General features: G+C 48.2%; 4 protein-coding genes across 5 annotated transcripts; 3 read left to right on the top strand and 1 right to left on the bottom strand.

The window, feature by feature from the left end:
* The first annotated feature begins 162 nt into the window (after nucleotides 1-162).
* Nucleotides 163-3,636, top strand: LOC127786051 (uncharacterized). The gene is made up of 2 exons (XM_052313375.1): nucleotides 163-1,478; nucleotides 2,571-3,636. Exons 1-2 carry the CDS (start codon nucleotides 543-545, stop codon nucleotides 2,604-2,606), a joined length of 972 nt encoding a protein of 323 aa, XP_052169335.1. The 5' UTR covers nucleotides 163-542; the 3' UTR covers nucleotides 2,607-3,636.
* Nucleotides 3,637-5,021: 1,385 nt separating this feature from the next.
* LOC127786046 (pentatricopeptide repeat-containing protein At1g09820-like) lies at nucleotides 5,022-7,646 on the top strand. 2 transcript variants are annotated; one of them, XM_052313371.1, is made up of 2 exons: nucleotides 5,022-6,908; nucleotides 7,072-7,646. In XM_052313371.1, the coding sequence occupies exon 1, from the start codon at nucleotides 5,169-5,171 to the stop codon at nucleotides 6,903-6,905; it is 1,737 nt and encodes a 578-aa protein (XP_052169331.1). In that variant the 5' UTR covers nucleotides 5,022-5,168; the 3' UTR covers nucleotides 6,906-6,908; nucleotides 7,072-7,646. The 2 variants fall into 2 exon arrangements, with proteins under 2 accessions (XP_052169331.1, XP_052169330.1); XM_052313370.1 differs by having other exon boundaries at nucleotides 5,024-6,913; nucleotides 7,072-7,641.
* LOC127786044 (uncharacterized) lies at nucleotides 7,118-10,423 on the top strand. The gene is made up of 2 exons (XM_052313369.1): nucleotides 7,118-7,242; nucleotides 7,740-10,423. Exon 2 carries the CDS (start codon nucleotides 7,818-7,820, stop codon nucleotides 10,344-10,346), a length of 2,529 nt encoding a protein of 842 aa, XP_052169329.1. The 5' UTR covers nucleotides 7,118-7,242; nucleotides 7,740-7,817; the 3' UTR covers nucleotides 10,347-10,423.
* A 3,658-nt stretch (nucleotides 10,424-14,081) lies between these two features.
* Nucleotides 14,082-15,079, bottom strand: LOC127785643 (uncharacterized). The gene has a single exon (XM_052313044.1). It carries the CDS (start codon nucleotides 14,957-14,959, stop codon nucleotides 14,351-14,353), a length of 609 nt encoding a protein of 202 aa, XP_052169004.1. The 5' UTR covers nucleotides 14,960-15,079; the 3' UTR covers nucleotides 14,082-14,350.
* Between the last annotated feature and the right edge of the window lie 4,751 nt (nucleotides 15,080-19,830).

Below are 19,830 nucleotides of genomic sequence, written 5' to 3'. Positions count from 1 at the left end.
TAGATAAGGGAGGTATTATACCCGGTTTTGCGGTTAAGGGAGGCGATTCAATCAACGGAAAGAGATGAGGGAGGCAAAATGGACTTATTTATTTTTGGTATGGGTCAGCCCAACTGCTACTACAACAGAGCCATCTCGTCTCGATCAGGCCCAACACCGCCACTCCGTCTCCCCTGCTCCCCTCTGCCGGCCTGCCGCCGACGTACGCCGGGGCGCCGCGGCTTCCTTGCGCCGCCGAGGTTTGGATCGCGCCATCGACTCACTGCGGCTAGCCGGGGCAGTCGCCCTCGCCGTCTGGCCCGCGGAGGCGTGGCCGCCTTCCACACGCGGTCGGAGAGGCACCACTACTCGAGCGGCGAGGCAGGCAAGGCTTCACGCGTCAAGGCTGCCGCCGTCGCGGTTCACCGGCCAACAGCACGTCGTCCTCGGGCGCGGCTCTCCTCCTCTCTTCCTGCGCCCCAGCCAGCCAGGAGGGCCAGAGTCCGGCGAGCCCGTCGGTGCCCGTGCTGAAGAAAAGGTTCGCCCGTGGGGTGTTTGTCGAAATGTCGCTCCGACAGCTGCTTCTCCAAGCGCGGCGCTTCGCGTCTCGGCCGCCGCCGCCGCTCTCGAATATGCTCGTTCTCTGCCGAGGCATTTCTGACCGCGGACACAAAGCCTTGCCTTCGGCGCCGCCTCGCCACTCCACCGGGCAAATCCAGATGCCGCAAACTTTCCATTGCTCAAATGCCAACCCCCTTGGCAATCGCTTCCAAATTGACGTGGTCGACTCCGACCTCTGGCCCGCATCCTTCGACCTGTCCATGGACCATGCACCGAAAACTGGGTGCCCTGATGACTTTCAAGAACATGAGGATGGAGAAGTGCATGACTCTGAAGATGAGATAGATGACATGAGGCACCGTAAGAAGCTGTTCTACAAGTTGGACAGGGGTTCCAAGGAGTTTGAGGAGAACAATGTGTCCTTGCGCCACAGGCGGAAGAGAGAAAAAGGCAATGTAAAGAATCCAAAGGAATCCAAGAAGGTGGATCCTGATGAATCCGCTTCTGTGAAGCTCCCAAAGCTGAAAACGAAGTATACAGTGCGTGAGGAGGATGTAGTTGAGGCAAAGAGGGATCGGGTGCCAACATTTAACCAGATGACGGATCCTTACCACCACCCTTTCTGTCTGGACATACATGTCACCAAGGGGTCCGTTCGTGCTTGCTTTGTGCACCGAGTGAGCAGCAGGGTTGTCACAGTCGCGCACTCCATATCAAAGGACATGAAGTTTGATGTCGGTTCAAGGAAAGGTATGAAGGCGTGTGCAGCGGTTGGGGCATTGCTTGCAAAACGTGCAATAGAGGATGATATTCACAATGCGATTTATACACCAAGGAAAGGAGATAGGATTGAAGGGAAGATTGAGGTTGTGCTGCGTGCAATTATTGATAATGGGGTTGAAGTTAAGGTGAAACTCAAGCAAAGGAAGCCAACAAAGGTATTATTTGATCCTGTACTATGTACTATAATTTTATTTTTTTTATTTGATGACACTCAGGTTAAGTAAAGATTAATGTTATTTTTTCTATACGCCTTGTAGTTTTCTTATACTTTATATTGTGTCACATATATAGGAACAGTTCTAATTTTAAAATAATGGTTTGATATTCAAGTGCGTTGCTGTATAAGGAACTAGCATTTTACAGTCATTAAACCATGGAGATATAGAATTGAAGAAAGGCAGTTGCTTACTGAAATTCAGTTTGTGAGCTTCTTAATGAACCACATTGATAAATCTGCACTTGTGAATATAATGTTCTATCGCCTAATTATATTATTTTCTGATGTTTCTTTAAACATGAAAAACGATTTAGGTGCCCAATGGTTCATTCTTGATCTGGCAGTCGTTGTATTCTGTCCTCTCTGACAGGAACGGAAGGGAAGGAAACTTCCCTCTATTTTCAGTAAACCATGAAACCATGATTCATGAGCATTGACCTGCATTTGTCTTGCACTGACGACCACTTTGGTTCGGTGGAATTCATGAATTTTTTAAAATGTCATTCCAGCTCCTTATCAAACTATCTGTAATTCTATATATTTAAATACCTTGTTGGAGCTGGGTTTTTCTTTTGTTCATCCACTGAACTGAAGGGTGGCTTCTGAGGGAACTGCAGTAACGCAAAATCATTTTCATGTGTTCATGGCACTTGTATTTGTTTAGGGACCGAACTATTATAACTTTAGAAGTATTTCTTGTTGCAAATTCATAATCTCACTATGATGGCTTTAGTTTTGTCAAATGCTTCATTTAGATACATGGCATAGGTAAGCAAGGTGACCAGGATGCTGTGCTACTACTAAACTAATTCCCTTGTCTTATATCCAATACTGGTTGCTTCTGTAGTTGCCTTTGGCAAAGCTTGCGCATTTTGATATGGTTCCTCCTTAGCATGTACGTGTGATATGGCATGTGTCAAGGATCGACGTTCAATCATTATTCAGAGTTCAAATTCCGTTATGTCAACACCATTTCTATCTTCAAAGTGCTGAAATTGCTAGACCTAACTATTTTGACTTTGACTTGCAGAATGCACTGGCTATGCAGCATTCTCAATCTCACTGATGGGTAAACTATTCATCCGCATGACTCCTACTACTAGAAATGCTCAGAAGTCATGAGAGTTTCTGTTACTACATGGACTGGAAGTCTGGAAGAGCTGGTGCTGCTGGGGCACCACCCTCTGTGTGCAAACTTTGGGTCAACACTTTTTTGTCATAAGAAGGTAGAACCAGCTCTACCTTATAGCCATTTCATTTGATATAAATGGACGGTTACAAAATTACATGAGTAGAAGAAGAGAGGGAGAGAAAAAAAAGGAAAAGGAAAAAGGAGAGGGAGAAATAGAATGTGCAAACGTTTAAAACTCAATACTCAATAGCCAGTTAGTTCTCAGCCATCAGTAACTTCAAATAGAAGGGGCCTAAGTCTTCAGGTGGGTGCTCTGAATGGCAAAACACTGTCCTCAGTTGATCTTTTGGTTAGGATTTGTGGAACCGGAGAGAATAATAGATGGAACATCAGCTCAAACTGGGATGGGCATCCAGTCACACTTCGAGTTCATCAGAGATTTGTGGATCAAGCTCTTCTACCAGGAACATTATCCTGCAGCCTGAAGTCATATCTCATACAAAAGTAGAGAATTTAAGTACGGTGGTTCAGCCAGGTTAACGAACGAAGCCGAATATCACAAGAGCCGCATACAGGCAAGGCTTTGTTGCAGCATACAAGGCAAGGACATGTTGGTGCTCAAGAATCTGCTGAAGCAAATAACAACCTTGCAAAGAGGTGCAAACGGTGCTACTGCTACTGAAGCCTGACTATGACTCTTTCGTGGAAGAAACAATTCTGGAACAAGAACTTTCGTGTGCATATTTTTGATATTGTTATTTTCCTTCAATTGAATATCTATTTTGCCCTTTCCCTCCATTAAAGCTGAGATATAATCAAATGGCGGTCCTATGGCTCATGCCGGCCCAGACCAGTTGATCGTCGATACCTTAATTCTAATGGAATGATCGAACACGGGCTTGTTGGCTTATCAGCCGCAACTAGAATTTTAAATTTGAGAAAATTTCACAAAACTACATATATTGTGACTAAACTATCACAAAACTATAAGTTTAACTTGGTGTATTATAAAACTAGATTTAATATTAAATTTATTATAAAATTACACATTTAAGATGGGGGTATCATAAAACTACATATTTTAGTAACAAAATTATCACAAAACTACAAATCTAGAACCAATTTAGTCACAAATAATGTTTATAGCACCAACATAACAATGATGCTAGGGATTTAAACTCTAAAATATGTAGTTTTGTGATAACTTCAATATTAAATATGTTTTTTATGATACAACGCCTTGAATCTGTAGTTTTGTGATACAACACCTGAAATATGTAGTTTTGTGATATTTTGATCAAAATACCTATAATTTTGTGAAATTTACTCTTTAAATTTTAAACTTAATTGTAGAGTTGATTTTAAGTTTTTCTTTATTGTAGTTTATTCTTCAACATTAGTTTTTAAATCGTTAAGGACACGTTTTGTGTTTATGAATTATTTTTTCGCTTCGTTTATATTTACAACGGCTTATCAATCATAGAGCAAACGATAAGAGGTTGTTCAAGCAATGCTGATGTGAAAGTTTCTAAGAAAATCATAGTTATAAAAGAGTGGCCAAAATAATATGTGCTTCCTAGCTGTTTAAAACACACCTATAGGAGGAAGTCGATTTTGTGCAACCCGTTGCCAATCCAACCTTTATGTACCACATCCCTCATGCATCAAGATTCGTATGCCCATTTAAACCACTCGCCAAGATTCATGTGCCTCATGAACATGGAACATACCATCTCATTGTAGCCTATAGATGTTAGGCATGATAATGGACACAAGCAGTATTTAGGGAAATTCTGTTCAAGGGACTATTTTTAATGGATACTACAAAGGGACTATTTTTAATAGATACCACAAAAACGAAAATCTTGAAAGTGCACTACTCTAGTCCTCGAATCAAATCTACAGGGATATTGCAACAAAATTAAGATGATCTGGCCTCAAATAAAAAATGTGCCAGATATATCAAATAAACAAATATGTTGATGAAATCCTACGAGTTAGGAATCTTCGTTTCTCTCACGCATTCAACCAACCTTGGGAAACCTTAGCAAATGAGAACCAAACAATCACACCACCGTCTATCCATTTTGGAATCCCCGAACAATATCTCCACTACCACTACGAGGAGAACCCACAGCCACAACCTAAATGTTCCACACCGACAACAAGATGCTCATCACAGATGATTCTGTGCAAACATTTTCTAACATCCATTGGACCTCACGCCACCACTACAACCACCATAAAATCAAAATACATATGGAATACATACTCCCAACATAAATCTCGATGGACAGCCGATGCCATAGAGAATGGATGGGGCTGCAAACAGTTGGTACTCCTTATTTCTACCTATATGAACATGTCACTCAGCTTAAGAAAAATGTATATTCATGTAATCATGTCCTAACATTCGCAACAATTATGTTTCTTTTCAAGTCCTGAAAACAACATGTTACTCTCCCCAATAGGCGTCGCCGGCGCCGCAAACTCTCCATGCCGCTCGCCACGCTGCTCGGCCACCTCGCCGCCGGCCGCTTCGGCCGCGTGCAGGCGCTCACCGGCGCCGCGACCGCGGCGGCCGCGCACCGACTCCTCCATCTCCTCCTCCGCACAGCGCCGCCGCCTCCCCTCCCGGACCTCGTCTCCCTCGCGCGGTGGTCGCGCGCCCACTTCCGCGCGCCGCTCCCGCTCCGGCTCCACGGGCTCCTCCTCGCCCGCCTCGCCTCCAAGGGGCTCTACCCCCTCCTCCGCTCCGAGCTCCACGTCCTCGCCGCGGCGCGCCTCCACTCCCCCGCATCCATCCTCCGCGCTCTCCCCTCCCCGTCCGCGTCCGCGTCCGCATCCACGCCGCTCATCGCCGACATGCTCGTCCTCGCCCTCGCCAGGGCATCCAAGCCCCTCAGGGCGTACGACGCGTTCCTCCTCGCCGGGGAGAGCCACCCGCGGCACCGCCCCTCCACCTCCTCCGTGAACGCCCTTCTCGCCGGCCTCGTCGGCGCCAAGCGGGTCGACCTCGCCGAGAAGGCGTTCAGGAGCGCGCTGCGGCGGCGCGTGTCACCGGACATCTACACCTTCAACACCGTCATCTCCGGCCTCTGCAGGATCGGCCAGCTCCGCAAAGCCGGCGATGTCGCCAAGGACATCAAGGCATGGGGTCTGGCTCCCTCTGTGGCCACCTACAATAGCCTCATCGATGGGTACTACAAGAAGGGTGGAGCTGGGAACATGTACCATGTCGACATGCTTTTGAAGGAGATGGTCGAAGCCGGGATCTCACCGACTGCAGTTACATTTGGTGTGTTGATCAATGGGTATTGCAAGAACTCGAATACTGCGGCCGCGGTGAGAGTCTTCGAGGAGATGAAGCAGCAGGGGATCGCTGCGAGCGTCGTGACGTATAATTCGCTAATTTCAGGTCTCTGCAGTGAGGGTAAGGTGGAGGAAGGGGTGAAGCTGATGGAGGAGATGGAGGATTTGGGGCTGTCACCCAATGAAATCACCTTTGGCTGTGTTCTGAAAGGGTTTTGTAAGAAGGGAATGATGGCAGATGCCAATGATTGGATTGATGGTATGACAGAGAGGAATGTGGAACCTGATGTGGTTATTTACACTATCTTGATCGATGGGTATCGCCGTCTCGGAAAAATGGAGGATGCAATGGCGGTGAAGGAGGCAATGGCAAAGAAGGGGATCAGTCCCAATGTCACAACATATAATTGCTTGATAACAGGGTTTAGCCGCAGTGGGGATTGGAGGAGTGCTTCTGGCCTTCTGGATGAGATGAAGGAGAAAGGTATTGAAGCAGACGTCGTCACTTACAATGTGCTTATTGGTGCTTTGTGCTGCAAAGGTGAGGTACGGAAAGCTGTAAAGCTCTTGGATGAAATGTCGGAAGTTGGATTGGAACCAAACCATCTGACCTACAATACCATAATACAGGGGTTCTGTGATAAGGGTAACATTAAGTCTGCCTATGAAATTAGAACCAGGATGGAAAAATGTCGGAAACGGGCAAATGTGGTTACGTACAATGTGTTCATCAAGTATTTCTGCCAGATAGGGAAGATGGATGAAGCTAATGATCTACTCAATGAGATGTTGGACAAATGTCTAGTTCCAAACGGGATCACTTATGAAACGATAAAAGAGGGGATGATGGAAAAAGGCTATACACCAGATATTAGAGGGTGCACTGTCTCACAAGCTTCTGAAAACCCAGCATCATCCTGAGAAGTATGGTATGCTCTCATATTAATATAGCTTTGCACTACTTGGTTATTCATAGGATTGATACAATGAAATGTTGAATTGTTTTCTAAGTGAGAAATGACGCTCCTTACTTTTTTAGGTTCTCTTAGTTTTGGTCTGGTAATTCTGTACTTTGTGATTATTGTAGGAATCTATGACCTTCATCAAGCATGCATTCGCAATTGGAAGTAAATGAAACAATGCTGGCAAACTGGAGTACCTGATTGTGCTCATAATGGAGATGGTCAGCTAGTATTCACCATGGCTTTTGAAGATGGGCCTGGCCCCTTGATTCTGGCCAATTGAGCATCTAGTCTAGGTAAGACTAACGTACCAAAGTAACTGCAGATAGTTAACGGTCTCTTGTGTAAATTTCTTATCCCATCTATTGTTAATGCCCATACAAATGACAGAAGAGATTGCAATCTCAGCAATAGCAATGTCCTCACCTGTTACGAATGGATTAGAGTTTACATCTCTGTACGAATGATTCGAAAAAAAAACAGCTTATATGAAATATTGAAATGCAATAGGGCATATTTATTTGATCAAACCATCAACGTATCCCATCAACGGACCAGATCATGGTGCAATAGACATCCAAATCGATATCAATCCCTTAAAGCATGAGCTGAAATATGCTGGGTAGATAAGCAGATGAGTTATTGGGCAACCTGTTTTTACTGATTTGTTCGAGAGTAACCCAACAGGGGTGGCTGGGTGCACTTGTGCAGGATTTGATCACGTTTAATTTGGACTCTCGGCCGTCAAAAGTTGTAACCCGTTCCGTGTTGTCTTCTCCTCTGTTTCGTCCAGGTATCAAACACGGGCTCAGTATTAGTACTATTTATTAAGGATTGATCAAATACCGGACGACATCACACGAGCACAACAATGGCGGTCGAGCACAAGAAAGCCGTTGGCTCGGTTTGGTTACCCGACGACGTCTTCTCCAGTATCCTCTCCTACCTGCCGGCCAAGCCGGTGGCTCGCTTCCGCTCTGTGTCGCATTCATGGCGCGACATGCTCTCGTCGGCGCCTTTCGTCCAGCTCCATCTCCGGCGAGCCAACAGGCCAGGCCAGCTTAAGGTCTTCTTCCACACGGGCTTGCCGGTGGACAACGATCTCCCCGACAAGCACTTCTACTACACTTGGCAGCAGGACGGTGGTCCGGCCAAGAAGCTCATGCGCCATGGCTTCTCCGGAGGGTTTTCTCGGATCACCAAGCCTCTCCATGGCCTCGTTCTGTTGTTCCTCTTCCACTCCTATGGCCGCGGCTTCTTCGTGCTCAACCCTTGTACCAATGCACTCCTCACTCTTCCTGACACCAAGTATCCATTGAAGAACAACCGTCACCTTGGAACAAATTTGTCCGGGAAATACCGATCACCGGGGTACATGTACTGGTCGTACGGACTCGGCTACTGCTCGGCCACCGGCGAGTACAAGGTCGTCCGGCTGTTCAGTCTACCGTATGACCCTGAGGCGGCGGCGACATTCTGTGAGGTCTTCGTCCTCGACGCGCCGGCGTACTGGAGACCTACCGCCCAGCAGCCGCCGGCGCCGGCCGACCACAACGTCAAGGTAATGGTGACGGACCCGCCGGTGTTCTTGAACGGATTATTCTACTTCCTCTGCCGTGACGGCTTGGACGTCATCACCTTGGACGTCGGCGACGAGACTTTCGGCTCACCGCCGCCGCTGCCGGTCGCGAACATGGCCTTGGATCGGAACAGTAAGCTCACCCTGACGGAGCTCGATGGCTGCTTGTGCGCGTACTATCGAGAGGCATGTAGCATGCGCAGCTACGTGTTATGGCTGCTACGAGATGGCGATCACGAGGCGGCGCGGTGGGAGCAACTCTGCCGCGTCGACACGGAGGATTGGCCGGATCCTCCGTGGAGCATTGCTCCCCTCACCATGCTTGACGGCAGCGGCGACGGCGAGAAGAAGATCATCTTCAAGACAGATAAATGCGTTGTGCTCGGCGTGGACCTCAACGGCAGTGGCACCAGTGCAACGCCGCCGGAGATTCTGCTCAATCCGGAGGACGCCGTCGCAACGGCGGCGGAGACTCATCTCTCACCGGAGACCACCACAGCCACCTGCAGGTTCAGGAGTGAGTATCCACCAGAGCTAAGCCTATTCGAGGAGAGCCTCGTGCCCTTGGGCCGCACCTTGGAGGAGATCGTCTTCTCGTCGCCGGCGACAAGGGCTTGGTCGGAGGTCCTCAAGTTGCTGCCGGCGAGGACGGTGTCGGATCTCAGCCTCGTGTGCAGGGAGTGGCGCGCCATGGTCACCACGAACCGCTTCATCCGATCGCATGCCGTCCACTCCAACCTGATCGCCACACACCACCGGATCAAGCTCGTCGTCGACACCCCTCGCGACTACCTCGACGCCTCCGGATTCGCCGATCTTGACGACCTGATAATCTCCGGAAACCGGCCAAGAATGTGTACTTCTACTTCGTTCATCTGTTCGCCGCCATGCCATGGGCTCAACCTGGGGACCTTCCGTAGGACGAACTACCTGTTCAACCCCTGCACCGGTTACCAAGTTGAGCTATGCCCTCCTGACTACGACTACGACGACAGAGTGTTCGACGGCGTCATGGCGCTCGGCTACGACGCGGCGACCGGCGCGCACTTGGCGGTCCATCTCGACTGCTGGAACTTCGAGACGCGGGCCTACGAGCTGCGGTGCCGGACACAGCTCGTCGGTGGCCACGAGGTATGGAAGCCTGCAGAATCTCCGCCGAGGGCCGCGGACATGGAGGTGCCGGCGGCCTATGCTAACGGGAAAATCTACTGGGTGGTGGACCGTAAATTCGGGCCGCAGCCGAGCTCCACCGCCGCGGCGGCGTGCGAGCTCCTGGTGTTCGACATGGAAGCTCGCAAGTTCGAGGTCATCCAAGGCCCACCATGCCGTCTCCCACGGTTCAATTTCGGTCCTATCGGACCCCCCGGAGAAAGGGACCCAAAGAAATACCAAAAAAGGGTCGTTCGAAACAAATACCGAAAACGAAAGATTGAACCCTGCCATCGCCATGGCGAGAGCAGGATAACCCTCCTTGAGCTCCATGGCGCTCTCTGCGTAGCCTGCTCGGACCCGGCCACCGACGCGATCGACATGTGGATGGTGAAAGACGACGGTGCTTGGTCCGTGGAGTATCGTCTAGAGATCGGCGAGCTCTCGCCGGAGTACTCGTTGGAGACGACCTCGCCGATGGCCATTGATCCGGTGGATGGCCGCATTCTGCTCAACACGGGCACGTCGCTGGGCTACTACGACCCCAAGACAAGGGCGTTGGAGACGATCTACAGTGTTGATATTCGACATGACAATGAGGGACTCAGGTACAGGTTCTGTCCCGTTATCTGCCAAGAAAGCCTCGTCTGCCCTCTCCCTGGGAAATACTAATTAATCTACAAAGTTTGGAGTACATGTGGTGTGTGCAGCTCCTAATTTTATCATTTGGGAGCCATTTTGTCTCATTTATTATGCAAAATAAATACTGTTTAGGCGGGATTGTCTGTCTTATACTCCACTTAAAAAGGTTTTCTCCCGTTCCAAAAAGTATTCTCTCCCAAAATAACTCAACTAAAGTTTATCTGCCTCTTAAGCCAAATTAATCTTATAGAAAGTAGAGTAGGATTAAAAATTCATCTTCGTATATATTCTCGAGATTTCCCTAAATCTTTCAGAGGTAGTGCTACTAAGTTTGGTTGGGAGGTATATACCTAATGCATTTCCGTCCTAATGTCACGTGTTATATATGCATCCCTATATTATCCAACTATCAGGAGCGTCATTGATATCGTCGATCATTCACTTCTGTTCTGATTAATTCCATCGATTTGAATTTCACTTCTGTTCTGATTAATTCCATCGATTTGAATTTCTTACCTCTCCAAGAGGTAGAGCGGTACAGGAGACATATACCTTGTCTTTTCTAAGGATGGGGAGAAAACTTTTGGACTAAATTTCACAAAACTACAAATACTATGATCAAACTATCACAAAACTACACATTTAAGATGAAGTGTCACAAAACTACAGGTTTAGAACCAATTTAGTTAAAAAAATAATAATGTTTATAGCTCCAGATAATAATGGTGCTAGGGATTTCAACTCTAAAAGCTGTAGTTTTGTGATAACTTCAATATTAAATATGTAATTTTGTGATACTTAACCTTAAATCAGTAGTTTTGTGATAAATATGGTGCTAAATCTGTAGTATTGTGATATAACGCCTTAAATCTATAGTTTCGCGATAGTTTGATCAAAATACTTGTAGTTTTGTGAAATTTACTCAAAGTTTTACTTAAAAGCAGTCATTTGTCCTAACCCTCTCTTCCCTAGCGTGCAACATATCTTACTGTAAGAAAAGCAGAAAATTCCAAGAGAAAAAAAAGGTATATCACCATCCATCCTCCGCTCATGCCCTTGCCACCAACCACCTCCAATTCGGGAAACTATTTTAATTCATCAAGGATGTTCCCTTGTTTACTTAAAAACTATCTAAACGATTATGAAAATTCAATAAAAAATTGACAACACTTAACATATCTATACAACTTCACTTAATTGTTGATCCAAATTCAACTCACACGGCCGTGATATAAAAATGACAAATTCAACGTATAAATAATACCGTACTGTTCGCACCTAAATTTTAACTTTTTTGTTTCTCAATGTTTTGATCGAATTTGAACTTAATTTTTGGTAGACCAATATATATATCACCATACTCTATGTTGTGAATATTTTTCATAATTTTTCGGTACAACTTGTATCGAATTTGGAAGAAAAATGTACACAAGGTGACGTGCCGGCGTGCTGGAGGCCTACCGCCCAGCAGCTGCCGCCGGATAATTGGCCAGCAGTTTCTGATTCAACACCGTTCTTCTCTGTTCGAAGCCATGCCATGGCATGGGCTCAATCTGGGGATCTAACACTCGGCTAACTACGTGCTCAACCCCTGCATGGGTTACTGGGCGATGCTGCGCGACGACGACGTCTGCCGCTGCCCGCTGCTCGCCGGCCACGCCGCCATGGGCTACGACGCGGCGGCGTCATGCTCGTCGGCGGCGGCGACGACGAGGAAAGGAGAAAGGCAAGATCGCCGCCGCCAAGGCCGGTGGCGGACGACGTGCCGCCAGCCTACTCTAACGTGAAAATCCACGAGTTCCGCCATGGCGTGCGAGCTCGTGGCGCTGGACATGGAAACTCGCGAGTTCGAGGTCATCGTCCAAGGCCCGCCGTGCCGCCATGGCGAGGGCAAGATGACCGTCCTCGAGCTCCACGGCGCGCTCTGCGTCGCATGCTCGGACAAGGCCACAGACGCGATCAACATATGGATGGTGAATTGTGACGCCGTGACGGCCTTGGTCGATCGAGTACCGTGTAGAGCTCGGCGAGTTCTCGTCAGAGTTGATCCGATGGATGGCCGCATTCTGCTCAACGCGGGCATGTCGCTGGGCTACTACGACTACGACCCCAAGACGGCGGCGCTCGAGACGATCTACCGTGTTAGCGTTCCAGGTTATGATGCCGTCTGGAACAGGATCTGTCCAATTATCTGCCAAGAAAGCCTGGTCCGCGTAGACCGTGGCGATTCTGATTAACCTGCAACGTTTAGAGCATCACCAACTTGATTGATTATCCACCTGATACAAGTGTGATTAGGGAAATCATTTAGTAAAAGATTTTGCATGGGTACTGTAAGCATACTTAAACAAAAGTCATGCAGCATTGGGTTTTGTTTGCCAAGAAACTTTCGTTGGATTCTTACACCTTGTTTCAGTATTTTCAAATGATCCTGCATATTCTCAATAGTGTTTACCGACCACACCAAAACATATGACACATGCCATGCCACATTACCCTTTATGTAGGTGAACAAAGTCCTACTTCTAGCCAGAAACTTGAATTTGAGATGATAAATTATCAATATTATATCAAAATAGGTATAAGCAGTATACAGCACATGCCTTCGGCCTTGTTTAGTTTTCCAAACTTTTTCTTCAAACTTCCAACTTTTCCATCACATCAAAACTTTCCTACACACATAAACTTCCAACTTTTCCATCACATCGTTCCAATTTACAACTCCTGCCTTCTAGAAACAGGAATAGCAAAGTGGATGCTCAAAATGTCAAGGAAAAAAAAGTAACTTCTGAGTAAAACTGAAGGTCACATTTACCTTTAGGGAACATTAGGAGAGTTATATCAGAGATTACTGATATAACCGCTCCAGGTTTACGAGGTGAAGATGAACAATAAAACCCACCTGCATAATCACTCTGAACTCCCAAGATGTAAGAGCAGCTTCATGTCACGTAGATATAGGTGACCCCAACACAAAACCAGTTATAGGATTATAACACAGAAAACAGAGCTTAGCTCTGAGTTCGTTCTGCATCAGAATCCTGACTCCAAAACTGAATCACTCTCGCAACAAGGATGCATAATTGCTGCTCATTGTAACAGCTCAAAGAAGTCTAGGACTATAAGCAATCAAATCAAGCTAAACATGTAACTGCTTTCATGACTAGCAATATCTAGTGCTTCAAGCCTTCATCTCAATAGAGATGTCCAACCACTTGTACCGATCCAGCAGTTTCAAAACAGTCATAAGAGCAGTTTCAAAATAGTCACAAGACTCCTAGCTGCTTGATGTGGTGTTTCAAATTAATAACATGTCTGATTAAAAGCACAGAATGCGACACAACACATTTGTACATTCATAACCATCAACGGTTTAGAAAATCAAAATTGATATGCTTAAGCAGGTAAAGGTTAGGAGGTTGGAATTTGGCCGTGTTCATTCAACACCACACTATTGAGACCACTTAAGACTCTGCATCACAATGCAGACAAACACCAAACCCCAGTAGCGATTATATACAGGCTATCTAACAGATAATCATTGATATACAAATAAGAAACCACCACAAGCACAAGATACCAGCGTTAATTATGCCTTCAAGCACATTGAAATTGCCCTGTCATCAGAGATCTTGAATACCCAGAACTGAAATGCAGAACGCAACAGGAAGAAACATTTAAACGGAATCGGCATCGATCTTCATCTGACCACCATGATGTCGAAGCCGAACCACATTACCCCAGGTGAGTGATGACAACAACACATAGCACATCTCAATTTCAGTAGCATTTTTCATAGCATCGAGCAGCACCAAAGCATGCAACCGATGAGTTTTATCAGAAACAAGAGGCACATTTCATAGAGTAAGGGCGCATCAAAGATTCAAGAGCTAGCGTATTCACATGGAGTGCACACCACCCACTACTCCCCCCCGCCCACAAACACACATCACGGAATGACACGGACATCACGAATTAGGCCATAGATAGGTAAATTTTTCCCAGTTCATCACGGATTTGACCAAACCCTAGAGCTAGTTCATACCGCCGTCGTGCGCCTCGACGCCGGGGATGATGACGTAGCCGACCTTCTTGGGGCTCTCGGAGTCGGACGCCTCCTCGTCCTCGTCGCCGTAGAGCTCGTCGTAGGGGGAGGGCGCGGCGGCGCCGGCGCCGGCGAGGACGGACCACACGAGGTACATGGAGGCGGCGGTGAGCGCGCCGCAGCCGACGCCGAAGAGGATCCCGACGACGACCACGAGGATGTCCTTGGCGCGCTCCTGGAAGCTGTCCGCGGCATGGGCCGCCGGGCGGGGGTGCTCCGGGAGCTCGGGGCGGCGGATCTGGACGTTGGCGGGGATGGAGTGGAGGTGGTGGAGGTTGGGGTGGGCGTGGCCGTGGCCGTGGACGTGGGCGAGGTGGGGGCCGAGGCGGCGGACGCGGAAGACGGTGATGACCGTGGCCGTCGCCAGGGCGGCGCCGCGGTGGTCGCCCACCTCGCCGTCGCCGACGATGGGGTTGGGGTTGGCCGCGAAGGAGACGAAGAAAGTGTGGCACGGGCGAGCCGCCGCGGCGGGGGAGGCGGCGAGGAGGGACACCGAGGCTACGGCGAGGAGGAGCAGGGCGAGGCGGCGGCCGGCCATGGCGGCGCGGGCGACGGCGAGCGGTGGCCGGAGGAGGAGGAGGAGGAGGTGGGTTTTGATTTGCGGGAAGGTGAGGGTGCTCTTGGCAAAAGTAGAGCCTCGGTGGTGGGCTTCTTCCAGATCGAGGGAATCCAAGGAGGAGAGTTTAATGAGAGGGATTTCTTACATATAAGCCCTTTCTCTTTTGTCTATATTGCATTTAGTGCAATGTGAAGAGGGACAGAATGAATTCGTGGTATTTATAAGAATTCAAAGGTTTTTAATGCAATCGTATTTTGACTTTGACTGCTTCACTGGTACTACCACAGTAGTAGTACAGGGCAAGGAAGTTTTCTTGCAATTAGATCCTCCGGTTTGTTGTTATTTAGGGAAGTGGGTTTGTGTTGGGCTCGTGCACGGTGCACCGACAGCGTCGAGAGTTGGGAGACACGTGAGTGATGCGGGGAGAGTGGATAGGATCAGCAGAAGATATCAAGCCTGAATGAACAGTGTGTGTACTCTTGTCAGTGCTTGTACATTTCGAGCACTAGCATTTGCTTGGAAATCTACTGTGATTACTACTAACTAGGGTTCTTGGCAAATCCAGGCTGTCCGTTTTTGATCCAACGATCTCATGATAGTGGAAGAGCGGCCACGCTGGGACACGTGGATGGCCAGATTGTCCCTCGCGCGTGATCGAACGGACCTCAATAGCATGAACCGGAACGTAATTAACCAAAGATGAGGAGTATTTCTGAAAATATTGATGAGGTGGCAAGCTAATCTTCTCTATTCCCACGGTATTTAAGTAATGTAATATATACTCCTCTTAGTAGTAGTTCTTTGATGATTAACTTCTAATCTTCATCTAAAATCTGTGAGCACTCGCAATCTTTTTTGCATGTTGGAAGAGAGAATCTTGCATCTCGTCTGCACTGAATAGATGTGTTGGGGTGATGGAGCAGAGCAGACTCTTGGTGGCCGCCGCGAGATGATCGACGACGACTCGCTCCAGCGTCGCCGGCTCGCACTGCAGCCTCGTGTCATCACACATGTCAACCCATCCACCCGCCGCCCATGCCAACACCGCTCGACTCGCCACAGCACATTCTGCGGCGGAGGAGACAACGGCGAGGGCGGGGGCAGGGGTAAGGGTGTAAATGGCTAACATGCGAAATCCACTTATAAACTAAAATAAGCCGTGAACCCATTTATTTTGATCTATAAGTGGATTCACGGCTGACCCACTTACACCCCTAGGCGGGGGTGGCTATGCTGGTGGGTTTTTTTATCGCCGAACACCGCAGTGGTGCTGGAGGACGGACATATCCACTCCGGTGATGGCCATGGCGGTATGGGCGGATGTAGGTCCTCCGATCGACACGTGGATCTCATATACCTTGAAACCCCCATGTTAGTAAACATCATTGTATTTGAGGATCTTGATACAACATAAGTTGAATGGGTATGGCCGGTGGCCTCTTAACTTTGCTCGTCGGGGTTTAACATATGGTTCGTTCGTTTGAGCGGAGATCGGGAGATTGGGAAGCGGCGACGGAGACAGCTCCTAGACAAGTCGAGCAACTGCTCAGGTTCCATCGCTATTGTCTCCATTGCCGTTAGCCATCAATGCGTATAAAAATCAACCGATTACCTGAAAACGCTATTAGTCGTTCGGATTTCACAGTGGTGCTGGCTCCACCATTGCTTGGAAGACAAGTGCCCTAACAGTGGGGGCTATATAGGTCCCACGTTAACTCAGTTGGATTGACTGCAGTTAACGCATCACGACAGTTAAAACTTATCGTAGTACTTTCTTGAGACCTTGAAAAGTATGGTATTACAAGTTGAGGGACATATTATATCTGATATTGGCACATTGCGGTTTGAAGAACACGATTTGAATTGGATGTTAAGTCGAGGAATCTTAAGTAAACTTACTTCACTTATTTATGGGACGGTGAGACCCATATTAATTATTGGGCCAGGGCGGAGTAGCGGCGGAAGATATTGGGCCGGAACGACTGGCAAAGGGGAAGACTTTCTGAGGCGTGTGATGGGCTTTGGAGATCGTCGAACGGGCCTGGCTTTGGTTAAAGAAGGAACAGCAACGATAGCACAAATCTTGGGCTGATTGGAACAGCCAATTCTTCTTTTCTTGTGTTGTATTCACGCTTTCGTCATAACGTAAGTTCTTGCTGATGGAGTTTTTGGGTGCAAACAGCGATAACAAAAGACTGCCACCATGCAAAGAAAATGAATCTTGATTCTAGCTGCCCCGGCTGCATTGTCGAAAATGAAATACAGACGTCGTAGAAGGTGTCATTTAACGATTAGTTGGAATTATGCGGAAATTTAGCATTTTCAGATATTTACATATTTTATGATGTTAGTCATACTGTTTTTTAATTAGGCATGATATTAACGCAAAATATAGTTATACATGGTTGTACACCAAAAAGTGACAAATTCTAGGTCATACTGGATGAATAAAACATAAAAAAAAACCTGTGAGTAAACATACACGATTTAATGCTAAGATCATAAAAGATAAATCTGTTAGTACTTTGAATGATCATGGAGTGCAAGGTATGGATGATTAAAAAAAGCATGATAATTATAGGCCGTATCACGTTAAGGAATAGTTTTCCTACCGTATCTGTATAAATGGACAACTCAACGGCAGGTACCACTGTTTTCTACAGTACTATGCTGATTTACTCATTGGTCATGAGATAGGTTGATCGAGGGATGGACGTGGGTAATGGCTAGCCTTTTTTTAAACGCTTAAAGTTAAATGATAGTAGTTCATGCATAACACCTGAACTACTAAGATTCAACTTTAGACGTTTAAAATAAAATTTAATTTATTTATATAGTTGAAATAAATTGGTTTAATCGTTACACACGGGTCGGCCGACGCCCGTTCTCTTCTCCTAAACATTTCTCTTTCCCTTTGAGTTATTCAGCCATGTTCATCAATTAAGTGCTTGGTTCAAGTGATACAGAAGTGGCGGAGGCAGGATAAAATTATAAAAAAAGTACACCAAAGGTCTCTTAACTTGTCATCGGGATAAAAAACATCCTCGAACCGTAAAACCAGATATACCAGGTCCCTTAGCTATACAAAACCAGTCATAATAGGTCCCTCGACGGTTTTGATCCTGGCTTTGTTCTACGTGGCTGTTGAGTTAGCGTGGGGCCCACATGGGCCCCACATGTCAGCCTCCTCTTTCTTTCCCCTCTTCTCTCCCTTCCTCTTCTCTCTCTTCTCTGGCTCTGGGCAGGCCGGCGCCGGGGCGAGGCGGGAGAGGAGGTCCGGCGGCCGGCGACGTGGCGGCGGTGGCGGCGGCGACGACGACGCGGGAGCAGGTGAGGGGCGTCGGCGGCGAGGGGAGCAAGGCGGAGCTGGTGGGAGGCATCGAAACCGTGGACACTGGCGGCGACGGCGCAGTGGTTACGCCGGGGAGCTGCGGAGGCGAGGGAAGCATTGGATTAAGACTCACGGGAGGCGGAACGGCGGATGAAACTGGCGCTTCCGGCGGCGGCAAAGGCGCCGTCGTACGCGGCGATGGCTTGGACGGCGACGACAAGGTGGGCGAGTACTCGATCCAGGCATTCACCATCCTCCCACTGGTGAGCTCAACCCTGGCGCCATCAAGATCGGCAACAGCGGCGGACACCATAATACCAAGATCCAATCCCACACGATTCCCATTCACATCCCCGAACTACACATCCATGGCAGGAGAGCGGCGGCGGCAGCGCTGGGTTCGTTGGCTTCTTGGCGTGGACGTCTTCGCCGCCGCCGTCGTGCCAAGAAAACTTGCGTTTTCTCCATGGATTCGGCGTGCTCGAGCTCGACGTCGGCTTCCAAGCGGGAGGATGCAGCGGAGTTGACAGGGATGAAAGAGATGGACTCGCCGGGGCCGACGGGGAGGTTTCCGACCTCGGGCGTCGGCCATGAGCTTGGTGCCCTTGAGGAAGAGGTGGAAGTCAGGGGAAACCAGCGCGAGAGTGAAGGAGGAACAGAGCGCCGTCCTGAGGTCGCTGATGGTGGCGGAGGCGGCTCCTCACCCTCGCCGCCGCCGATGCCCTCCCCTGCTCCCGCGTTGTCGTCGTCGCCGCCGCCTTGCTCCCCTGATCCCGCGTCGTCTCCGCTGCCGCCGCCGCCACGTCGCCGGCCGCCGGACCTCCTCTCCCGCCTCGCCCCGCCGGACCTCCTCCCCCGCCTCGCGGCCTCGCCCCGGCGCCGGCTTGCCCAGAGCCAGAGAAGAGAGAGAAGAGGAAGGGAGAGAAGGGAAAGAAAGAGGAGGCCGACATGTGGGGTCCACGCTGTCTCAGCAGCCACGTAAGACAAAACCGGGATCAAAACCGCTAAGAGACCTATTTATTGTGACTGGTTTTGTATAGTTAAGGGACCTCACATATTTGTTTTTGTGGTTCGAGGACGTTTTTTATCCCGATGACAAGTTGAGGAACCTTCGGTGTACTTTTTTCTAAAATTATAGTAGTGGTTAAACCAAAATGACCAAGAGCAACTAAAACTAAGAGATATTTAGGGTTGGTTTTAGGACTTTTGGGGCCTTTTTAGCTTTTTGGGCCTTCTAACAACCTTAAACAAAGTCTATATTAGCCCCTCATCTATAAATATATGGATTAAAATTTTAAGGGGGTATTATGGAGGCTTTAATGGTATATTAGGGGGTAGGGGGTCTAAACCCCCCTCCCCCCAACGCTGTCTCCGCCCCTGGATGCAGAGGTTGGGAATTGGGCTATTTATTCTGTTGTTTAAAAACAATTCGCCCATACCAGTATCCTTATTTCACCGGTTCTTTTATATGGACAAGTTGTCCTCTTTTACCATACAAACAGGGATGGATCCAAGAAAT

Source organism: Oryza glaberrima, chromosome 10, assembly GCF_000147395.1.
Source record: "Oryza glaberrima chromosome 10, OglaRS2, whole genome shotgun sequence".
In the NCBI taxonomy this organism is placed as follows: domain Eukaryota; kingdom Viridiplantae; phylum Streptophyta; class Magnoliopsida; order Poales; family Poaceae; genus Oryza; species Oryza glaberrima.
The sequence above is the reverse complement of the archived record's forward strand: the minus strand, read 5'-3'. Positions and strand labels throughout refer to the sequence as shown.